Consider the following 24,933-nt stretch of genomic DNA (forward strand, 5'->3'; position numbering starts at 1 on the left):
ATTTAAGTAGTATCCGAGTGTGGGCGGAGTAAAGCTCATCCAACATGGTGCCGCTTTGGGATTCATTTTCGAGGTTCAAAATCCAGTAGGTGACATCACGATGGGTTTGTCCACAGTATATACGGCCAATGGTTGGCACATGTTAAAGTCAGTCTTATTTCTGTATTCGTCAAAAGGCTGCGTTTTTGCTTACACAGGTTTTCCGTAGGAGGTTTTGAATTCACTCAGCTGCCTGTCCCCTGAGTATCTAAGCTTTAAAATGTTCTGGACATGACTCCCTGCTGAGTCAGTTCTGAAGAAGAGAATGTTTGTTCGTTCGTTAGCTTCACTAACAAAATGGACATTTTGATTGTGTATTTGTTAGAGCAGTGTTTCTCAATTCCGGTCGTCCGCCCACCATCAGGTGTGTTGGAGGTGGGAAACATGGAAAACATGCAGGGCAGTGGGTCCCGAGGACCGGAAGTGAGAAACACTGTGTTAGAGTACATCTGAATCATGAGGGGTTGGGCTGTTTTCCATCCACCAGGAAAATGTAGGAGGGTTTGTTTTTGAGAGGGTTTTTAAACTCCTAGAAGACTCTAAAAGTTGCTGAGCATTCTCATTTTTTAGATTAGTCTAAATAAAAGTTTCTCTGTGCAAGATCATCATGTCTACATCCTGGTCGATCCTTTCTTCCACAAATTTCCACATCATCTCCAATCATAAAAGCAATAATTGACTGTGTTTAAAGGTACCACCTGTGACCTCTGCTCACTGAGACTGGGAAAAAAAAACGTTTATCTTACTAAGGCCTTTGGGTCTTATTACACTCATCTTACACTCAATCTATAAAACCCCCCCTTGTCTCCATTACCGATACTGAAGGGAACTGTTAACCACAAACAGTTCTTGCTACATTGAAAAACATTTCCCCATCATGAAGTGTGTACATCTTGCGCATGATATTGTCTTTGCATCATCACTTCTTGTGGTGAGAGGATAGTTGTTGTTTTTTTTACATTTCTCCCGTGTACCGTCATTCAATGTATTTTTTTGGTCAATGCAGATTATTAGGTAATTTCTCTCTGCCATGTATTATCTAATCTCCTAATTTCACAATTGCTAGAAGAGTGCAGATGCATCTCACGCACATTGCACAAGCACGTGCCGTAAATGTGAGCTATGAAGAAAAAGGATTGCTTTATTTGCCTGTTCTGAGAAAATGCATTGTACCATGAGGGACGTAAAGTCCCCTGCAAGGCCTTTCAAAGACCACATAACCACAAAGCTTGGATAATAAAAAAGGATTGACATGTTAATATGTATTTGAAGAAATGAAAAAAAAATGTATATATATATATATATATATATAATGTCTAATAAACCAAGGATTTTGCGATTCTCATGCAGTACCACCGTGGACTCCCTAGGGGGCGCGGAACCCCTGTTGGAGACCTGCGCAGTGTGCAGCTAAACTCAATGTCTGTTGGGCTTCAACAATATTATTATTGTTATTATTATTGCAAAGCTGCATTTTCCATCATGCAATTAAAGTGAAACACCGTGGAGGCATCAGTTCATGCAGGGAGAGCTTGTCCTTTGGATTTTTCTCTGTCAACGTCAAATGTTTTCACTCCTGTTAAGACCAACGATCTGTCAAGAGATTTCCTCCGCTGACACGACGGACAAATAGAGGCCCAGATATTTGGACTTAGAAAACACCCATCTGTGCCTAAACTAAAATATAATTTCCAATGACACGGAGGTTAAGAAGATATACTCAAACTAATTGCGGAAAAAACACAAGACCTTCTGTGCTACTGATAAGTCCCACAGGGGTCAAGATGCTGACGCACAGTAAATAAGGATTTCAGAGCTGTCGCTCCACATGAGACGTCCATTTCTGCCTATTCCAAAAGGACCTTCGTTCAGCAAGGAGACATTTTTATTTCATCACCACCGTTTGTTTAAAAAAAGAAAAAAATCTCATGGGAACGGGTAGCTTAGAGATGGCAGTGTAACAGAAATCTCCCCAGGCACCTGTTTTCTCCTCATGGCCTTTCCAGTGTGTAGTGTTCAGTGTGATTGGAGTATTACGCTGCTGCTGCTGCTGCTGCTGCTGCTACACAAGGAGTCAACTTCACTTCTGAACATTCCAGTTCAAAGCCGTAGTATTTACAGTGAATACTATCCGAACGCAGATTTATGAGCAGAGATGGGCGCTTTAATATGCGGAGGAATGTGGGTCAGGAATGTGTGGTGCGCTGCGGAGAACCACTCTGGGTGGTGGAGGAGAGACGGCGAGAAACAAGACAGGCGTGCGGTGGATACCCCGCTTCCTGCCCTGATCCTCCGGGGTCTTGTAACTTTAATGAAACAGACTCGAAAGGATTTTTTTTTTTCTTTTTCAGCTCTCTTTTCTTCCCGTGTCACAAGAGAACACCGCAGCTTCCTTTTGAAAATATATTCCTCCTATCCTCTCCGTAACCCCTAGCACAACCTGGAGTACTAGGAGAAAACATGTCATTAAATTAAAAGGGATACTACACCCACCTAGAAAACCTCGAGGAGAGGTGAAAAGGGATGAGAGGAGGAAAGTGAAATGCGGTGTGGGACAAAGATTAAGGATAAAAAGTGGTATGGCTGTCTGTAGTATATTGCAAAAAATAAATAAAAAAATAAAAAATGAAGAGGCGTGAGGCAAGGAGTCCATGACACTGATCTTGTAAAAGAAAAAAGACAAGAAAAGGAAATGTGCCCACATAAAAGCATTCCCAACCAACAAGGAAGGGGTAGCAATGTTGCAAGAAAGAAAGAAAGAGGGGGTAGGAATTTTCATACAGTTGCAATCGCTCGTCTCTAAAGGACTGAATAAATAAGGGCTCCTTCGCATCAGACGGGATCAATGGCACCGCCGCTGTATCTGTCGGGGAGAGAGAGAGAGGGGGGCTCCCACTGACACACACACACAATCATTTTCCTTTCTGTCTCGCACGCTCGCCATCCCCGCACCCCTCCCTCGCCCCGCCTTTCATGCCTTCTTGCCCTCTCTTCCCCGCGTCCCCATCCCCCCTCCGCCTCGCTCTCCTCTTCTCCGCTCCTTATGATAAACAGAGCGCTGGGACGAGGATGGAGGGGGAAAAGAAGGGGAACTCAACTGGGAGCGCGGGGAGGCTGGAGATCAAGGTGGCAGGTGCAAAAAAAAAAAAAAAAAAAAAAATGAAGAAACAAATAAATGAATGAAAAACCGAAAGCAACAATGGATAATCACACATTTCAAAAGAGCGCACACAAAGCAACGCGGATGTAAGGAGACGGCTGGGGGGCGGCGGCGATGCAAATACCGGTATTATGTGACGAGAATAGCTCATTTACTCTGGAGTCATACATGCAGCAAATTACATGCATGTTCTGCTGAGCCGAGCTCCTTGTGAGTGTGACACTATCCTTACACAGCACTTTGATTGCCTGCTGTGTTCACGGTTGTGTCTGAACTCGCGCACCGCTCCTTATACCCTTTATTCCCTGCAACGAAATACTCCCACAAAACTCACAGGGGTTACGGGTTCGACATGAAACAGAAAAATAAAAAAATACGCCGAGAAGAAAAGGAATTCTGCGATGCAGAGCGCAATAAAAGATGAAATGCACGAAGAGAGAATCCCACACACTTGAAGATCACTGTAATCGCGGTGGAAGATTTACTCCAGCCGGCCTGCCTCTGCCTCAGGCCAACTTTAACCTCCTCTCCACTTCAACACCTAGATGAGTCTTACACCGTGACGGGGCCTGTTCAGCAGGGGTAAGCCATACTGGGGAATTTTAGTATCAATCTAACACCAAGTAAATACAGGGCTTGTATTGCTGACACCGATATTCTTTTACTTCAAATGCAGGACAAATATTTGAGGCAAATAGCCGTGGTTTTATTAACTAATTAGAATGTAAAATAAGTTAACAGTATAAAAATTAAATAATTCCCATTTTACTTTTTTTTTTTTTACACACAGAAATATTGGCTCATTCATTTCCAACTAAAGAAGTGGGTCTGCATCCCGTGAAATTATCTTCTATCTTCTGACTAGCGACGCATCTCAATAACAGCATCGGTGCCAGCTGTGCGATGCTGCTGTGATGCTGGGATCTGAGTATCAAACTCTGTCTTTATCCCACCTTTGGCTGCGGGTGGAGATGGAGAAGCTCCTTCCGTGCACAGACAGGCATCAACTCTGTGAGGAGTAATTTGCTGGATGTATAGAATAGAAAGTACTGATCTCACCACACTAGTATCGATCCAATACTGATTCTAGCCTTGGTATCGACATTATCGATATTTAGATGGATATGCCCACCCCTGCTGTTTAGACCTTGATTTAATATCTGATCTATGCGATCGCAAGTTGCCAGTGTAAAAGTCATGAAAAACCGCAGGACGGACAGAGACTGCATTTGATAGATCCAATCCCCGACCAGTATAAGTATTTAATATGAGTACACGCCTGTGACTCTGTCATTAAAGAATGTTAATTATTGATGCGGTCACGTTGACGCATGTTGAGCGGTGTGTGGTTAATTTATGCATTTCCTTAATAATTACAATCTGTACTCCCTCTCTAATACCAGAGATAACAGTGATTTCCTCAGCGTGTCCTCATGACCTCTCTACAGGACGGCTAAGCCGAGAGGACGACATGGGAATGTGTGTGTTTTCGTGTTGCCTGGGAGGATAAAACGTAGGATTATCGTAAGAAGGAAGACGAAGGATGTATACAGAAAGAGGAAAAAATGACCACAGTGAGGAGGAGGAGGAAGAGGAGCAAAGAGGAACGTCTTCACTCATCCGTTACACTGTGGTTGTCGGGAGCAACCGTGCGTACCTTCCTTGGCGGTCTGCCAGTATTCAAACGCCACCCTGAACGCCTGAGCCACGGTCAGCGTTACCGCCTGGGCCTGTTGGTGGAGAGACAGAAAAAGAGTGAGCTATGAATAATACTCGAATGGAGTTCCAGGAAGGAGAAGAGATATTTCTGCGGTGCAAACAGGAAGTGACCACCAGCGCGAGAAGCAGGCTTTTCACAGATTCGAGAGGAGAAGGAAGAGAAACCCGTGGACTTCTTTACAAATTGTTTACGCAACTGGGAGGATGCTTGGCCTTTTGGCCACAGCTAAATTAGTGAGGGGAAGGAAGAGGAGGGAGTGGCTCACTCGTTCAGCTAACCTCCAGGGATGGCGAGAATTCCAAGAGTGGGATGACAGCCTCCTCGCCCTTCATGTTCTCACTCCTTTCATTCTCCTGACCTCATATTTGGATACTTGCTTAAATACAAGGAAAGTGTGACTCGAAGTAGAAGTGTGGCTCTTCTCAGGTCTCTTTGCAACACACTGTATCTGCATTAAGTGATTTTTATGGACTATCAGGAGCACAAACTGAATCTATACGTTCCAAAAAGATTATGCAATAACAGCTTGTTCCCTTATGCTACTACATATTTATCTATACACAGTATAGTAACGGAAGGCATCGGTTCCACGTTTTTGGGAAATATGCTCATTCACATATCATCTTACATGAGAGTGCTACCAGTCCTAGATTCTGCGCTTGAAGTTTATATTTACGACTCCGTCCATGCTATTTCCTGCGCCCCAGATTTGGGCCACAACGGTTGAGTAAATCCTGCCGGGCAGATTGTGGTTTGACCGCACCCATCGGCACCGCTGGGAGGCACTTTTTGTTTCATTCAGGCAGAGTTCACCAGCCTCGATGCTAAACCAAGTTAACTAAGAGTTGGTTTATCTTCATGTCTAACAGATAGATACGCTACTACTCCATCTCAGTGAGAAAACAAAGTTCCCAAAATAAATGTTCTTTTATTTAAAAATAAGTAACTGCAATTAACCTTTTTTTTTTGGTGTAAACGGATCCAGCTGGTTTGAAACTCTTAAGAGAGGTGGGTGTTCAGCTCACATGAAGTGTTTATTACACTACTTTGTGAAAACAGCCTACTCGTGAACACAGCGGGTGTCTCAGAGACGCATAATTACACAAACTCATTTACTCACCATTTTTCTCTTGGAGCAGAGGAAGGCATGGCACTCGAGAGTCTCGTTGTGTTGGCTCTGGACGATGTAGGCGAACACTTTGTCGTGCATTTTGTCCGCAGTGCAATATGATATTCTGAAACACACACACACACACACACACGCAGATGAGCAGACTTTATCAAAAACTCGTGTGATTTCTACACCCGTAACAAACCGCTGTGAAACTTTATTCGCACTAAGCTCTTAAGCGAGTCCAGCGATCTGATTTAAACTGTTCAATCTAGCATTTCTGTAAAAACTATTACTGAAAAAAATAATCCCTGACATTCTTAAAACCCGCCGCACTCACAAGCTTACCACTGTACACATGATCAAATCCACACTCCAGCTGTGCGCCGGTACAGAGCTGAACAATGTCACGCGTTTGATTGGAACGTGCGCGCGGTGACATCTGTGCCGTTTCCTCAAAGACGGGCCATTCTTCTCTGCTGCTGCATCACGCACCTGCTGCGTCCAGTCGTGACACTCGCGCAAGCTTTCAGAGCGGGCCCGGCCCCCGCGAAGTGCATGAAAAGACTCACGCAGGCAGAGGTGATTGTTCTTGGTTATTTTCGCGGCGCAGAAGGTGACGGGCTGCGCGTGTTGAGGTATCGGCCTGGCTCAGTCCCAGGTGCGGAGTGTGCTTTTAAATGAAGCCACGAGGCTCTGCAAATAGCCTTCCTCCACCATTTGATCATGATGCCATTACTCCGATACCACGGCGACACACACACACACACACACACACACACACAGCGGCCAGTTGGGGAGGGACGCCCAAAACGACGGAGGACGGCTATAATGAATGTTTGCCATCTGTCCTTCCTTTCTCCTTCACACATCTACACTGGGCACCAACTTCACAGTGGGACAGTCGCACACTCCGTCAAGTAATGACAATATAAGTTGTGGAACAAATACATGAATAAATAAAGAAATGGAGAGGAGAAGGATCACATCTGGGGTTTTTGCGCAACACCGTTCAGATTTACGGTCGAATGTTTGGGCGGGAGGGCTTTGGGGAAATTGGGTGTCTGTTCTAATCCATTTTTTTTATTGGCCGTTCATCTCCAGAGCAGATGTCTGGGTTGGGTTGGATCTCGCAGTGGAGCAAGATGCATCCAGCTGCTTTATGTGCCCACGGAACCCTGAGGTCACGGCCAGACTCACCTCCAGACGTCAGCTCGGTCTTTAATTGCTACGGCTATAAATGAAAGGGACATAAGGGCTTGTGTTCTGCAACCCACGGATGCAGGTGTGGCACTTTTTTATGCGGCTTCCTCTGGGAGGTGTAACTCAGTCGATTATGAACACAGAAACAGTTTAGGCATATTCTCAGGGTGTGCTCACACTTGTGGCTCAGCGTTCCCGGTACAGGCCAAAGCAGAAGTCCTGGTTCACACTCACATTCGCCTCATTTGTGACGTCGTGTTCTGAACTGTGATGGGGCACGTGCTGCAGCTGCTATGACATAGTGTCACATTCAGAACTTAAACCTTCTGCTCAGGCTGTGTTCATATTTCAGTCGGACTGCTGAGGTCACCAGTGTTTAGACAAACAGCGCTCACACGTGTTCTAATAATCATTATCAAACCACACCTGCCAAGAGATTGCGCATTATCTCCAGGGTGTTCACATCCGTGTGATGACAACCATAAGTATTCAAAATCTTAGTGGACTCCTGCTTTTAGGTTTCCTTCAGGATCAAGATAAATGCTCGAGAAATATTTACTCCCATGTTGCACAGTCAGTTGCCCCTTAGTTGGCCTTCCAACTGTTCTGCTGACCACCAACCTGAGGGCTGCTACCTTCTGCCTACGTTACTGTTGCTAGGTTTGACAAACAAGAACCACGAGACATTCTCACAGAAAAATGTTGAAAAGTGTTGAAAGACTAGTGGTAACGCGGAGGCGTCTGCAACCGTTTCCAACCCTCGCAGACTTTGAACAGATCACTACTTTCTCACCAGTCCTTAGTTTTTACACGCGCTCAGTGTTTTCTCTATGAGGGACAGTCACCACATGGCTATTGTTCGTCGCACCTAGCAACAGTAGCGCAGGATTTTGGGAATTGACAAAGGGCAAGAGTCCTCTGGTTGGTGTTCAGCAGATTAATCAGAGGGCCAACAAAGGATCAATTAACAGCTGTTCGGTGACAACAGGTGGGAAGGCTGAAACTAAAAACTCCTGGCAACCCGAGCTTAGCAACGCACGGCGACACGGAGTAGACGGAAACATCAGTTAGCGAGGACGTTTGGTCGATCACGGTTTTCCAGAATAACTCCAGAACACCGTCAACAACTGGAGTTTTGTCCTTCTCTGCCCGCGCTTAGAGGAAACCATTCAACATAAGCCTGTTCATGCTTGAAAAAAAATGACAGAAAGTCCCATCGCTCTTTGATTTGCAGGCTCATAAATGTGGAATTTTAGAAAAGTGATTTGAGCCTGGCTCATAAGCTGCGGGCCAGTGGAGGTTACGCAGCTTTCAGGGAGCAGGTTGTGGCAGGAAAGTGACATCTGTGGGAATTTACTCGAGAAGACAAGTGTGTCTGTGTGCACGTCTACAGCACCTTGGGTAAAAACCCAGACGTACAGCTGTTGCAGTGCTCCCAGGAGAGACGAGACTGATGAGACACACCGCTGACAGACGCACTACCCTCCCTCACACACACAAACACTTAGAGCAACACACTTCTCAACATCAACCTCCATGCGGTGATAAATGAGCGCGAGAGGGGAATAACGACTTTTGCTTTATTGTGGGTGAAAGAGGATAGGCTAAGGTTGTAAGTGCTTCATAATCGGGAAGGCCCGGTTGAGACGGGGACACGGGGTGTGTGAGAAATGTTAACAGCTGCCTGAGGAGTTGAAAAAAGTAGACCGACCTGTATATGGAGATGTTTTCTATCAGCTGGTTTGAGGCACTGTCGTAAAGGATGATTCCACGAGGGGAGACGGATAACGTGACTTTCTGGAGTTTTTTTCCACTTGCTTTGGCCTGGAAAGGAGAGAATTAGGAGACAGAAAGGGTGGAGGCCACACAGAGGAAATAGGGTGGGAGTGAGAAAACACAAGAAAAATCTAAATCAGACTAAACAACATGAGATCCTTTAATGCCAGTGAGGGTGGCAAATTACAACGACCGTGTTACAAAGCACATTTCTCACCATCAAACTTAACTTGAAAAATAAAAGTTTATGGCTAGAGAATTGATCTTCAGAGCTGGTGGCATGAATGACCAACTAGGCCTGGACTGAATTTTTTTTTTTTTTTTTAAATATATGCCATATATTTACTGCAACTACTCATCTCCTCTTGTAATACTGGTGTGCGTGACCTTAGGCAGACTTTATTCATCCACAAGTGATATTGCTTCATCACAGTAGCTCAGTTGCAATTTAAAAAAAAAAAAAACACTCTCGTGGTGGTGAGATTAGTCCATGTGTGTGTGAGATCCAAAACGTGCCCTACATGAACTATAACTCTGAGAGTACCATCAGGCCTGAAAGCTGCTGTGTGGCAGAATTTTGGAATTTTGTCAAGGCCACTTTCATAACAAAGTTGTAATACCTCCAAATAAATCAAGCTGAATCAGTACACCCAGCCCTATTAACAGGTAGGTGTGTTTTCTATAAGTCAACACCAAACCTGTGTGAGTAAGAGCTTAAGAGACATTCAATGGTACTTTACCAAGTTGACGTGTTGCTTAAAATGACAGGTTCTGAAAACATATGCCTTTCAGAGGGACGCCAAGGGCAGCCGACAGATTAGGCCGAATCGCAGCCTTCCTCTGCACACATCGCCGTGTCCCAGGTCCCACTATTCTACAGCCACTAACTTCATTATCTACAGAGCTGCCAGATCCAATAACATTAAGCCCTTTGTACGACGATAAAGCTGCCTGAGCCGCACACTGAGCGACATTGTCCACACTAATTGCCTCCTTCTTTAAATGTCAACCCCGGCCTGGGGAAGGAGGGCAACCAGTCACTTTTTACCGAGGTGTCGCTCAGGTCGGAGGAGGAGGGAAAACTACCGGATGATTTTCAAGTGGTGATGATGTGGAGAAAATATTTTACGTGATTGAGAGAGACTCATTTTCGGGTAATAGAGGTGCATTAAAAAGAGATTTTGCCTGCCCTGTGCTTAAGCCCCTTCAGCGTGTGTGTGTGTGTGTGTGTTCGTTTGTGTGTGTGTGTGTTGCCTCTCACCGTAGCCACTATCCTCTTGACAGCTGCTGCAGACAGCTCCTCTCCTTTGGGCTGCTCAACCATCGTGACCCCCAGGTACTTGAGGTGGAACACCATGCCCTCCTGCAGGGTTTCTCTCGTGTCTGTCCAGTTCTCCGGAAGCTCTGCAACAAAAAAGACACAAAAAAACGGTGACACTTCGGTTCACCAGCAACAACCCTGCTGTCTATACGGTGAGAAAGGCTGGAGATCCTGTGTCAGGACATGTCAGGGCAGCACGGTATTCTCTCAGTCCACTTACAGGATGCTGACTCAGCTATTTGCAGCCAAACCAGGTTCTCATCGTGGGTGTATATAATGAGCACATGCTTTCTCCATTCGTCATGCACACAGGCTACGGGGGCAGACGTGCTCTTTTGGAATACTTATTCCACTAGATAAATAACCTCCCGAGCTGCCATTTCAGACTGTGTGGTGATGTTGGGCGAACAGACCAGAACGTGGGATGTCTGCATATTAAGCACATGAGTTTGTCATGCACATCCATTTTTCAAAATATCACTAACCACTTCTTTAAAAATTCTAGCCATCTAAAAAAAAAACAACAAAAAAAAAAACCTCCAGTTGCACAACAGAACACACAAAAACCCTTTTGCAAGTTGTGTTTCCTTTTAGTCTGCAGATAGCTCATTGCCTATCTGCAGACGAGTCAAGTAAAATAAAGAATAACATGTGTTTCTTAATATTACCAATTTGGCCTGAGCAAAATAAATCTGTCATTTCGGTTTAAAATATTTGCTTGGATAGAAAACATTTAATTCACTTAACAGAACACATAAAGGCAACTACTATCCTGAAGGAACTTAATTAATTTATTCATTCTGCAGCAGGGATGCATCTCTTCCCTTAGTAAACTTCCTGGGCTCATCTCCATATAGTGTACAGAGTTATCAACATACACTATCAACCAAGATCAAATACAAGTTCAGGTTCAAAAGAACAAACTTTGCTACTTTTTTTCTTACTAAGCCCATATATGATATCCACGGTTGTCTAGTTGTTCAAATTATGTCATTTGACATAATGGATGTTGAACATTATTAATACGTCAATATTTGCACAAATATATTTGAAAGCGTAAGTTCACTCAAACATGCATCTGCTCCGTCCGTATTCAGCCACTTCCCACCACGGTAAACAATGCTAACTTCTCCTTGAAGCTCATAAAATGTTTATGGGCTTGGCTCTTTGTGGCGTGATTGAGTGAGGGGCAGACGGAATCCATTTGTCTCCTGAAAAAAGCCCATTAGAACACATTATTGTCAACAACACCATCGGCCCTCCTGTGTGGCCTTTACGACGCCCAGTATCTAGGCGGCGATCTAAATGCAAGACTTGACACTGCCGAGGTGTTTTTGTGAGAGGAGGTGTGCAGCCAGGTATTCATGGTAAGAGGTTTGTACTTTCCAAAGCTCTTACTGGCCTAAGGTTATTGGCCCACCGAAGGTTTTCTGAGGTTCGTGAGTGTTGACGGTATGAGTTGTTCAGTGTTTTAGTACCTTTTATACTGAAGCTGAAAGTATTACTCAGTAGTTGACAGAAAACAGAACGCTACAAGCAGCAATTCTGCTCAACAGACAATCAGTAAAAACACACAAGTAGTCGGATGATGAAAACAGACTTTACTTCCCCCAGTACAGCTTGTGGACTTTACCTCTCCTTGGTAACACTGCATTTCTATGCAGTTCTAAATAAACCAGTTCATCATCTGCGCGGTGCCTGTTCTTGCCTTCCTCATGTCAACAGTTTCAGTTCAGTTAAATTAACCATGGCTCATGGTCAAATAATGAAACAGACTGAATAAAATCAGCATTTCATTGCACAAACTCACTGTCTTTTTAAAGAACCGCAATAAATCCCGTTTGTCCCAAAAGGCCAAAGCCTTGTGATTTTATTTATTGTGAAGACTATCACTCGACTTAAAATATCAAGGAACATAAACCATTTGGAAATAGCAGCAGAGGCTAACCTACATACTTTCTTCTCATGCCAAACCAAGCCAACTGTGAGCGATTATGGAGAATGGTTTTTAATGGTCTAAATGTAGCTCTAACCAAACCCATACTTAAGTAATGGGCGAGTCTGAGAGTGAACACCCAGTCCAAGGTCAGGGTCTTTGAGCTCTTAAGTGTGGTGAACAGATCAGACTGGCCTGCTCTGCTGATCCTGCAGTTACATTAGTGCCTGGAGAAGTAACACCCTTACTGTAATAGAATCTGTGGTAAGGAATCACTAGCTGCTATTCATGACCTAAATCAAGTTACCGAGCGCACTATAAATGTCCGTTAGAGGGTGTAGGCGTTGGAGACATTTGCAGCAGTTACACAGATGTGACGGAGGTGATTCCGGCTAACCCTTACCTAGTCCAACACCTCTAACCCTTCAGTGCTTCCAGTGTTTACAAAAGGCAACACCACTGACAGGTCTGCCACACTGAATTTCAAACGACTGTCAAATGTTATTTTGAAAATGCTCTGAGTGATTCAAGGGTTAGGAGAGACGTGGTTCACATAGTGTGCGCAGCTGAATCAGCAGGCTTGTGCTGGTGCAGTAGCGATTTCAAAAGCAAGCCCTTCTACTTGAAGCCCGAAGCAGAGCGACCAGCAGTTCACCTTGACCACAGAGATTAATAAGGAACTGGAGTCATCCTAAGAGAATATGAGAAGGCTGCTGAAAGGCTTAAATGAGAGATAAAAAAAAAATAATGGGGAGATTTTTCATCTGGCCTCACTCAGCTGTTTCAGCACAAATCCAATTTTTGGGTAAACTGCATAAGTCTTGCACATTTGGTCCGACGTTTGGTTTTGGACCATCATGGTGGATCCGGATTTTTCAGTGACTGGAACCGCAACTTTTTGGATCCAGGTCCCAGGATGAAAATAATACGGAGCCATTGCATTGTTTATTTTTTTCAATCACGTAGACACCTGATACAAACCCCACCCATCGACCCTCTAGCCCCTTGACGTCTCATAACAGCACCACCAATGGTGGACTAGTCTTGTGACGGTGCTGCATCAGATATTAACCCTTGTTGGATGGTTAGGGCAAATATATACTGTTACTTCACCACTAAGATGAGCTAAAAAGGATTAGGGACTGTATGTTTGTATACAGCATGCATGAATGATGTGCATGGTCCGCCTCTTCTTCTTTTTTTGCTTGAGTTCTGTCGCAGAAACAGAGCCACGCATACACCTGGGATAAGCACTACAGCCTTTCTACAACTAGACATGGTTTTGCAACGGATCATCATTTACAGAAAAATTCTCAAAAAGACTTCAAGGAAAACTGGAGAAAAAATATTGTCTTGGTTTGAGTTGATGTGGCCTAAATGAATGCGAGTTAGCAGCGAAACAGCTTTTTTTCCAGAGAATAACATGACGGCAGTTCAAAAGCAAGTAGAGCTATTTTTAGACTGGTGCATATACCCACGGTGCTTTCTATGCAACAATAATCCATTTTCATTTTGGTCACATTTGCATTTACACACCCACCACCACCACCACCACTACCAGCAGCTCTCTGCAGCTGCAGTGCTGATTAGAGCAAACTTCAAAGGCTTCTTCGCTATGCTGGAGCTCTGGTTGGTCACCGAGAGCTGCTCGCCTGGTCGACATTGGCCAGTAAATTCGCCAGAGAGAGCGGGTGATGGAGCACCGATGCTGGCTTAGAGGAAGGGGACTTGATTGGGGTAACAGGTAGCGGGCCACAGCTGCGTCCAGCATCAGCTGGGATTAGAGGTGTGAGGGTCTGATTAGCCAATTATCTTCAAAAGAAACTTTGAAAGGAAGGGGTGGACAAATAAAAAAAGAAACACGGTGATACACTCATTCTTGTTCCGGCTCCTGGTCTGTAAGTCTTAACAGGCCGTGGTGCCTGCAACCTTATCCTCTGAAACTGTTTGAGTCTACACACACACGCGCAAACTACTACATAAATCAAACCACACTATGAGGGAGGCAAATATACAAGCCAGGGAGAAGGAAATTTGAGTCAGGGAAAAAGGCTCAATGAACAGAAATAAATATCTGCTGGTTTACAGTCTGATGATGACAGCCTCGGATTAACGACAAGATGATACTCTTCTCAATGGTGGATTTCGTAAATACAGACTTAGTCAGAGAATTGAGACATTTAAGGCTGCAAGGGAACAGTGGGAATCGCCGTTGCTCTGCCGTTGGGGATTTTGCGTGAAAAGTGCCAAAGAATCAAAGAATACAAACCATGAGACACATTTCACGTGAAAGTTCTTAAGATAAGTTTGACATTAAGTATTAAATTCACACAGCGAGTTGGAAAGACTGTTCTCAGTCATTGTTCTCGTCTGTAGTGTGGCTACAGACATCTGGCCACGCCGGCGGACCGTCAGGAGAGCTTATTACGGAGAATATACAGTAGTCAGTGGAGGGACACCATTAATCTTCTGATACAGTTGTTCCATGTATTGCACATAAAACATTTGTCAATTTAAAAGACCACTTTGTCAAGAATCCTACAATGGAACAACAGCAGACAGATAACAGTGATTTGCACCTCTATTATTTCTTCTTCCTTCATTTTAAGAGAAGATGAAAGGAAATATGCCTAAATGACACTTCAAGTTGATGATGCATATGGTGCAAGTCCAGATATGTCGTTCACTGGGTGGATTCTCAGAAACCTAAATGGGATTTGGAGCACATGGCCAAATTCAAACAGGATCAAGGAATGCTGCCTCTTGCCAATGACTACTGTACGCATTCAAAATATGGCGCTCCACTGAAAAGGGGCAGCACTTGTAAACTATATACACTTGTATAATAAAACCCAAATGACCCTCAATAATAAATGATATCCAGAAAAGCTAGTCTAAAACTTTCAAAATGTTTCCAGGTGGCATTAAGTCTAGTTCTATCTAGTTTTAATTGGCTATAATTACTTGTTAGAGATAGTTTTGGCATAATAACAAGTACTAGAGCAGTGCCGATAAACCCCATAGGAGGGACTTATTGAAGCATAGTAAGCCTGTAATAACACGGACAACAATGCACTTCATTCTACCAATCCAAACCTACTCCCATCCCCTCGGCCTCCTTCTTCAGACAAGTCTCAACACTCCTCCGCTAATGCAAAACAAGAAGAAAGGAAGAAAAAAAAAAATGTTCTGGGCTGCTTCTCTGCTCTGCTACGGCCTCAAGTGAACCGAAGTTCAAGTCTACAACAGCCCCAACAACACACTGCCAAGTGAGGAGGAGAAGAATGTGAGAAGCGGTCAGGTTTAACAATACAGGAACGTCAGAGTCAGGGATCAAATGTTTCTGTAAATGAGTCATTAAAGCAATGCGAGCTCTGCACGACTGATGGTATTTTACGACGCATGAGTGCGTCAAACTGTCTCTCGCGCGCGTTTCAAGAGTTTCCCAGTAGTTTTGTTGTATAGTCATTCATGGAAGAGAAATATTAATAATTATATATTATATCTATTCTTTTTGATTGTTCACCAGCCAAATGTCAAAATCAGTTGCACTGACTATCAATCCTTATCTTGAAAGCTCCCAGTACAAAACTTGTGTAATATCTGACTGAACCTGAGCAACCTGAGTGAGGATAACTCACTGAAAGCGAGAAGACACGTTGATGCACAGAGTGAAGCTCTGCTGTACTCTTTTCTGCTAGGCTCTTATTTGCTTTTGTTGATTTTGCGTATAAATCCAAATACATAGTTCTGAGGTAAACTCACAACAGCCATAATTACAGATGAGTCTGCACAGGCTACCTTTGGTGAAAAAGAGCCTGGCGTGTACAATATTATGTTGCCTGTGATGAGGAAACAGAAAGGTCTGGTTGTCTGGGGTTCACATGTGAAAACAGCACCTGATAGAGACAGACTATACTGCGTACTATCGAGGATGAAGTCAAGCAGGTTACTGGATCCCGCGGGGGTCAATGGACCCGTGAGCTTGAACCCACGCAATCTTATTGTTGACAAAGAGCTCTGAGTGCTATTGGCGGCCAACCGACTCCTCTGATCCACGCTGGAGGAAAACGCGCCGAAAGATCTTACTCGCGGGCTTTAAGATTGAATGATTTCAGTTTATGTATAAGCTGTGACTTTACATGCAGATTTAATAAAGCCAAAACTACAGAGGGAGCTGGGTCCTTTTGATGCAACAAGAGATCTGGAGAGGCAAGCCGGCGCAGCGGTCTCGGGAATTATAATCAAAGGGATTTGAGTGCTGAGCTCGTGTAGAATTAGGGGGAGAGGGGGGCGGGTGATGTGTGATGGTGGGGTATTTTGGTCAAAGCCAACGCAGAGGAAATGAAGCAGGCAGTTTAGACAAGGGAGGGTCAGGGAGGATCGCTATCGCTCTCCTTGTCAACAGCCAGTGACAGTAATGAGGGGAGAAGATCTGCTCTTTCTGGCTTCGCCTCTGCTTTAAAGGGAACAGGGGGAAGGAGACAGGGAGGGAAAAAAAAGACAGACAGTCAGAAATGAATAACAAAGCATTGAAATAGACAAATACCAGGTCCAATATGGAAATGAAGTCAGCAAGTCCTAAAACGCAGCCATAAAACACACCTGCACCTACATACACACCTCCTTCGCACAACACAACTGACGGACAATCAGGGAGATGCAACAGTTTAATCACCGTAGAAACGGCAGGAAGACTCGGCTGTGATGCGAGCGCAGGCTAAATAACGTAGTTAATGCTCTGGGGATGGGAGAGGGAGGGAGATAAGCGTCCCGCGACACAAGCATAAAAACACAAATCGCCAGCACCATCTTGACAGCTCAGTAGTTTTATCGCCGCGATCTAGCTGCCCCCGAGACAACATTAATTGCGTTCGTCTGCTTGAAGGGGATAAAAATGGTTCTCTGAATGCAAGATATGATTTCCCAACTGCTGGGAAAAGACAAAACACAGAGAAGATTCAGTCAAATCCAGTTCAGAGGTGACAAAGCGGAGCAGGTGACTTGACAGAGTCAGAGTCAGACTGTGACGATCTGGATGATGATTAACAACATAACATCACATCACATCACATCACAACAGTAGGCGGTAGTGTTTCAACAGAAACTGGGAAAATCCTTTTAAATCCTTGTTACAGAGATCATCCTACAAGTGATACCGGAATATGTGGGAATAGCTGCGGGTACATGAGCAAGCAGTTAAATATTCAACCAAGTTTGTCGTGAATTAGTATTCTGGGATTGTGGAGACTGGAGACGGGGGGGTAGGAGCGACGTGGCACAGCTTGGTTTGACATGCAAACTCAAATAGAGAGGTCAACAGTCACAGCCTTACCAACACTCCACAGCTCCAGCAGTCCACGAGTCAAACCGGCTGCATCAACAGTTTCCCCTTTGTCAAGATTTGAAAGGAGCGTCCCAGCGCTGAGAACTCTCTGCATGGCACCGTATGTAAGAGGAGCGCATGCCAGCGCATTCATCTGAGCCCTCCGGATCCCAAACCGTGAATGAATCATTGTTTTTGGTCCGGCACGGCTTACGCCTGCCCACCTGTCTACCTTCTCCGCAGCAAAATGGGAAATGAACAAAGCGCAGAGGCTTTTGTTCACTTCAGATTTATAGCCACAGAAACCTGGCTATAGCTGGGTGTCAATTCTTGTTCTGGTGGGAGACGTGCGTCATTGATATTGGGAAAAGTTGTACTATCTGGCTGCCTTTCACACGGTCTTGTCAGAGGATCGGTAGTGCACTTTGTAAGGACAAAGGTAAAACCAGCTGCTCTTCAGTCAGGGAGGCTTTGTGAGCCCATAAGAAAGTCAAAGTCAATTGTCAACCCAAACAAACTTGTGTGGGACGGAACAACCTCATGTCCATGGCAAGCCTGTCACATTCGTGTGCGAAAAACAAACTCTTACGATCAACAAATGCAATGAAGGGTGCAAAGTCAACAAAGAGTTAGTCTGTCTCTGATTTGAAGCGCTATTTGCGGCACTTGGCCCCGATCCATTCCAAATGAAGATGCAAATCTTTAAAAACATCACAAGCCGTTTTTTTAAGTACAAGCAAGCATGTTCTTAGCAACGCACTTTTGTTAGGTGCAATCTTCATCCTTTCACTTAAAAATACTTGGTGCCCCATAATGAAAAGAATAAAATACAGTGTCACTGACCTCCTGCTTAGACAAACTGTAATCAGCCTTTGAAAATGAGGGGAGCGTCTAAAAGATCAATACGCCCCAGTTATTTTGATAAATTGCAACAAATCACCAAAGCAATATTTGCTCGTGCATCACCAGCTTTTTAAACCCTTGGCCGACCTGCCCCTGTGGTGAGATGACCCCCCCCTCACACAAACACAAGACGTGCGAAAACATCCTATTCCAGCATTATTAGATTCCAATCAGGACACTTTGGGCTCATTTATAAACTGCCGACTCAGAGGAGGGAAGATGCCTGAAGTGAAACACTGAGACAAAGCAGAAAGCCTGCTGAGAGAGAAATACACAACCTCTAACTGCGCCTTAGGAAAGTTAAGTCCTGTGACTATTTCCGACTGATGCTGAGTCTCATGTAGCGGCGTTCGCCAGCCTGTATGTTCGGTTCAGCCTGATTCCAATGGAAATCAAACACAGTCATCACTGATTCCTAACAACAGACACAGTCATTACGGCAAAAGGATGAAACAGAGCATTGTGAAGAAGACAAAGACTGTTGTTAAAAAGGGAAACAGGGTGTTGGTCCACATGGGGTGACAGTCACTGTCTGTCCCTGCCTGGTAGACCCATCCGGTATTATTGTCCTCCTTCAGCTTCTGTGGTTTTACATATTGTCAGAAACCCAGGTCAAAACATCTCTAAGAGACACACGCATGCCTATAGAGACATAAACTACCGCCCAGTTCACTAACAGACCAATCGATACAAACTAAGTGAAATGAACAGTCAGCGGGGATCCTTGACGCCCACCAGCCTGTGACCTCTTTTTTCTCCTCAGTCCTCAGGCTCAATGATGCTCCTCTACTTTCATCCCCTCGACCAGCTGGCTCATGATATTCTTAAACATCAACGCTGGAGCGTGCCCAAAGACACGCAGGACATGTTGCAGGGGCTGTGCGGCTATCAGTATTTCATTTGCGGGCCATCCCAAAACAGTTTCAGCTGGACGAAGGAGGGGATTTGCTGAGGATAAGAGCCTTATAGTCATAGTTTAAGGCGGAACATCAAGACACGTGTCTCTCAGTATCGGCTAAATCCACTCAAAGGAGGAAAGTGAGGAGCGGGAGAGGAGAAATGAGTGATCATGCCAGTCATGGATTACCAGCTGATGACCAGCTGAGGCCAGTATCTAGGTTATGAAACTGATCCTTGGAGCACTTGGTGCGCAGGCACGCTAAAAACGGGATGGGCTGGATTCTAATGCCCCTCCAAATGAGGATGTAGCGGGGAGAGGGTGCATTTTGTTAAGTCTATCTAACATAAACAACGTAGATGCACAAAATGAACGTATAAACTTGAGGATGGTGCATTAGTCCACTGACAGATTCTCTCAAACGCAATTTTGCTGAAAGTCTTTCGCTAAACACTCTGAGCCTGACCTCAACAGCCTTACGGAATAAATGACCTGATCAAATGAACTAGCAATCATCTGAATTGGCCCGAAATTAAAACTATCATTACACCCAAAGTATCACTGACCTGAGCAGCAGCATTACAACGCACCATTAACTTCCGCACAGCTGCAGCCGAACAGAGCCAAAACAATTTATCAGTCTTTCCAACTTCTCTAATGCGGGGGACTTGTTGTTTTTCTTTCTTGAAATATGTCACGCATTACACATGCGGAATAGTTTTCTGGAATTATGACTCTGAAATGTGGATTCATTGTAGACTTTCAGCAACAGAACAGAAACCTTGCTGGACAAAGCAAGACAAACCACACCAAACAAAATACAATAAATGGTATAAGCTAAACTTTTACTGTGTAAATCTTTGTTAGAGTTACGTTTTGTTGCCTGAGGGCTGACTGAGTATCTGTCTTGTTTAACCAGTCAGTGTTTGACGCATATGATCAGAGTTCTGCAAAGTGTCCCTGATATTTTAGCAGCGTGCACGTCAGTTCCCCTACAAATCATCTTTACTCCAAGGTGTGCTCCTTCCCAGGGACATCTTTCAACTATGCAACTGCGTGCAAAGGCCGGTACAGGAATTTTATATTGGTTACAATTGCCCCTTAAAGCCGCAGCAGAAAGCATGTAATACCATGGATCTCTTTTTCTTCAAGCTACAGCTCTGGGTGTACTGGGACAATAAAGATAAAAAAAAAGCAAGATTTAAATAAGCTTTAGTAAAAAAATAACAAGTTTTACCTGAATTATTTTTGCTCTGGGGGGGGTGTGAGGGAGCAGGTTGCTTTATCAGCTACCCGAGTTGCATTCCTGCCTACCGGTCAAACATTTAAGAGACATCCAATAAACTTGTCAGACAAGCTGTGGTTTCAAGGAAGGGCTATACAAACTGCGAGTGCACACCAATGTTTTGTTCATGCTTGAGGACCTATAGAGTCATCTCCTCTTCTTTACTAACTCACTGGCTCTGCGCAGATTAAAGGGTAGGAGGTGTAATTGCTGGAGACACCAAATTACCAACAATGAGACTGTTTCAAGGCTGAGATCACTGTCTAAATATAGTTTGTATTCGTGGGCATTCCTCTAACCCTAAAAGTCTCAGGGGTTTTTTTTGTTTGTTTTTTTTAATAACCAAGGTCCTGTCCTACAGACAGTAAAGCTAAATAATTGTGAACAGTCACAATGACCATACGTCTAGAGATGATGCCAAAGAATATTACATTGTAGATCTATTTTCTAAGATAAAAATGGTCTTATAGTACATAAACAGAAGAGCTATTGGGTCACAGAGAACCTAGTGAAGTATGACACTGTAAATAACAAATTCATGTTCATGTTGCAATTCACAGCTCGGTTGAGCTTGTGTGTTTAAAAACCACAATTTGGACATGTAATTGTTTCATATCTTTCCAGTGTTGTCAGCAGAAACAAGAGAAAGGCAAACATCCATTTCCCACGCAGGATTAAAATTGCCCTCCAGAAGAAACCGTGACAAGGCATGATTGTGCAGCCCTGTCCACTCATGCACATCGTACACCGACACCATGCGATACAGGAGACCTAACGGGGCTGTAAATCAGTAAGGACTTTACGGCTCCATAAAGGAACCCTGCAGGAAGCAATCTCCGTTACAGCCTGGCAAGCCCCCTTTGGGTGACTTTGCGCAAGAGGACACAGTACTGACCGACCAGAGCGGGGCCGGAGGTGTAAAAGGACCTGGTTGGTGCAGACCACACACTGCTACAGTGAATGACACTTAATTAAAAACTACAGGTGTGTTACTTAATGCCAACTCAAAGTGCCTTCTGCCAAAGCCGTAATGCAATGTGCTTAATATACAGAATTCTAATCAGTCGTCAAGGATCTTAGGTGGTAGCCCCGTCAACAGTGGTTCACACTTGTAGCTGTCAAGGGAAGTGTAACACAAATGCATGCACGATTCAACTGAGCAGATATTCTGACAGCTTCAATATTGACAAGCACGCAGAATACAGCTCTCCCTTTACTGCCTCCCACACTTTTCAGATTGGCAAAGAAAAAAAAAAAACAGGACTTTCATGACCTAAAAAGAGACATGCATACATACATAAATACATACGTATTTCACCGCCAGAAAATTGGGAACTATTTGGATGTAATGAGAGGTCAGTGCAGGAAAGCAATCTGTCATCTCAGCAGCAAGTGAGTCGTTTCAAACCACAGGAAATGACTGCAAAAGCAGAACAAATCATGCAAAACATCTGACTTTATATGTTGACATGAAACCATGAAAAGGCACGCAGCAGTTTTATGAAAACATTAGTGAAATCCATTGCAATCCAACCCCAACAGTATGTAAAAAAAGGAATGCAGCACTGATAGATGCCAAAGAAGTGAATAGGCTGCTTTGACAGGGCCGAGCCCACACAGGGGCGGGAAGAGACAAGCTTACTGTAGACTCGTGGCAAAAACTTTGCCTCTAATTATGGACCTGTCTCGGCCTAGAAATGTTGTGTCTTTAAGCTAATACGATCCGAGCCCGGAGGCACGCCGTTAAATTTTTATTCTGTGGACTGAACCGCGCCGGTCTGCATGAATCTCAGGCGAGAGACGGGGTCTAGTGTGCAGGCTAAAAGATGAGACAGGCTGTTTTATTCACGACACAGAAACACAGTAATGAACTTAATTATGGCAAAAAGCAAAAATAGAGGAAGATGAAGAGCCACCTAATTTCAATCAAAAAACGGGAACCTCCGGCGAATAAGAAAATGCGGTCGAAGAACTGATACCCTGACAGGAGCTGATTCTCTGCGCTTGAATGTCAAAGCAGCAGGGGGCGGGGGGGGGGGCTTCTGCCACGGACTGAATGTAGACTCACGGCAAAGCTCGACATCAGTCCGAGCCTCCAGCGTGGCCTGATTGATTGGGCCTCTGTGACAACTGCCTGGTCAGACGTGGAAAGATCCCGCTGTTCGTGCATCGCGTCCCGGAGAGACAGGAGGGAGGACCAAAAACAAAGCGCAGATTGCACAGTCGGACACGTGTATCCCCCACGCTGCCAACTCCTCTATTGTCTACGAAATGGTAGAAAAGGGCAGTGGAGCAGGGGGCATCCCCACCTCCCCTTTGTGCGAGCATACATAAAAAGGATCTAGCTGCATGCGAAAGCCCAAGCAGTCGTGTTATGATGCTCAGCCTGTGAGATGACTGTACTGTACTCACTAGAAAGATGAAGCCAGTCACGAGAACTAACCCCCTAATTGGAGCTAAATACAAGGCTGAACTAGACACGTGAGATTTTAAAGAATCGGAGACCACTCCTTAATAAACCCTCTCTATTTTTTTTTTCTTTTTTCTCCACATTGTGTATCGCCTAGCAACAGTGCGTTGCTAGGGTCGTACAGGCTAGCTAGGAGGGAGACCGCTCATCTCTCCCATGGTGTCTCCCGTGGTGTCTCCCCCCCTGCTTCCTCGCTGCGCTGTCCGGACCTCAGGGTGCCGGCTCCCCGCAGAGCCTCCTCGGCACAGTGACGTGGCAGACAGAAAAACATGATTTCACAGTTTTGCTAAAGTTTCGTCTTGATGTCAGTGAACGCAACTGAACCACTAACTCGCCGAGCTTGTAGGGCTGGAACAGAAGCAGCCGGGGGTGCTTGTTCCCTCCACGGGAGCCGGGTTAGTTAGGAGCTGTCAGTCTGAGTGTCAAGTTCAGAACAATATATAGAGTCAGTGGTTCAAACATTTCCGACTGCACACGCTCTAATGGTAAACTATTGCGGGTTGAGGTCACCGAGTCTGCCAAACATCCGCCACACTGACTCACTGACTGGCTGTCTGACTGAATGATTGGTATTTCGTGCGGCGTTCGCACACGACTTTGTAAAGTAAGCTCAGAAAAACACCGGCTGTGACGTTAGCGACTGGTGGAGGCTAGCTCGGTTTAGCCAAGTTAGCCTTCGGTTTGGCCAAATTGGCTCAGTCTAAAGCCTATAATGGGGAATACCAAGCGGCCGGACACTTACTTTTATGTTTCCCTGATCCCCAGGACTGCTTCGCGATGCTGGGGCTCCGTATAATTGCCCTCCCGGCGGATTTCAAAGCGTCCATGTCGTAAATCCAAAAGTGGGGCGAAGAGCCCGACGAGCACCTCTCCGCCTCTGTCGAAACACTTCGCTCGGTTTTAAATCGACCTCTCTCCGCGCAAACTTTTTTCCGGCTCTTTTTTTCCTCCACTCCGCACGGCTAGCCTTCTGCCGACGGCAGATTACCATGTTCGTGCCTCCACCTCCCCTTCCTCCCCTTTCCCTCCCCCTGGGCGGTGTTATGTATGCAAATTAACCGGATAACGTGTGTGACGCCCGTTTGTGAAGTCACGGGAGTGGGACACGATCTCGGACGAACGGACGGATCCGCTGTTGTTCCTGTTAACACACCTCTCCCACAGAGTCAGCGGAGGAGGAGGAGGAGGATTTTTGGTAGTCGTGTCACGGGCTGCGTTCAGTCCGCTCATGTTTTATTCAGCCGCGCAGGTTATTGTCTGAGCTCTTAAAAGGTACGTAGTAAAAAATAAACGTGGGAGGGTGGGACCGCTTCAGTTGACTCACCTGGCCAGGTGGACCAGACTAGAGTAAATAAAAATTAAACTCACATGAGTCCTCTCAGTAACCATATGTTCTGAGAGATACCTGTTCACAAGAGTGCATTGCCGTGTCGCTATTTATACCCATCATTATTTCATTCAACATTAAAACCACTGACAGGAGAAGTAGATAACATTGACCATCTTGTGAGAACTCAATGTTCTGCTGGGAAACTTTTGGACCTGCCATTCACGTGCACATGTACCACCCACCTAGATCGGACCAGACACCCCCCACGCCATATCAATGACACTCCTTGGTCGCAGCAGCCATCTCCAACAAAACAACAACAAAAAACATGAAGAACAGCACTAGGTGTTGACCTGGCCTTCAAATTCACTAGATCTGAGACTGATCATTTACGTGTGGGATGATCCACAGTCCCCTCCCCTCAAACCATAAGACCCAAAGACATCCACTAACAA

At 44.9% G+C, this 24,933-nt stretch overlaps 1 protein-coding gene across 6 annotated transcripts in view; it reads right to left on the minus strand.

The window, feature by feature from the left end:
• ldlrap1b (low density lipoprotein receptor adaptor protein 1b) overlaps positions 1–24,168 on the minus strand; it is a 32,821-nt gene extending 8,653 nt beyond the window's left edge. For 2 of the 6 annotated variants that reach the window (XM_047611030.1, XM_047611033.1), the window contains exons 1-5: positions 23,891–24,168; positions 10,271–10,413; positions 8,945–9,057; positions 6,040–6,154; positions 4,857–4,929 (exon numbers count right to left, since the gene is read on the minus strand). In XM_047611030.1, the coding sequence (XP_047466986.1) occupies positions 4,857–4,929; positions 6,040–6,154; positions 8,945–9,057; positions 10,271–10,413; positions 23,891–23,975 (529 nt within the window). In that variant the 5' untranslated portion in view covers positions 23,976–24,168. The remainder of the gene's footprint in view (positions 1–4,856; positions 4,930–6,039; positions 6,155–8,944; positions 9,058–10,270; positions 10,414–23,890) is intronic. The other 4 variants (XM_047611028.1, XM_047611029.1, XM_047611032.1 and 1 more) reach the window with 3 other exon arrangements.
• Positions 24,169–24,933: the final 765 nt, after the last annotated feature.

The sequence above is a fragment of the Mugil cephalus genome, chromosome 17, assembly GCF_022458985.1.
Source record: "Mugil cephalus isolate CIBA_MC_2020 chromosome 17, CIBA_Mcephalus_1.1, whole genome shotgun sequence".
Taxonomy (NCBI): Eukaryota; Metazoa; Chordata; class Actinopteri; order Mugiliformes; family Mugilidae; genus Mugil; species Mugil cephalus.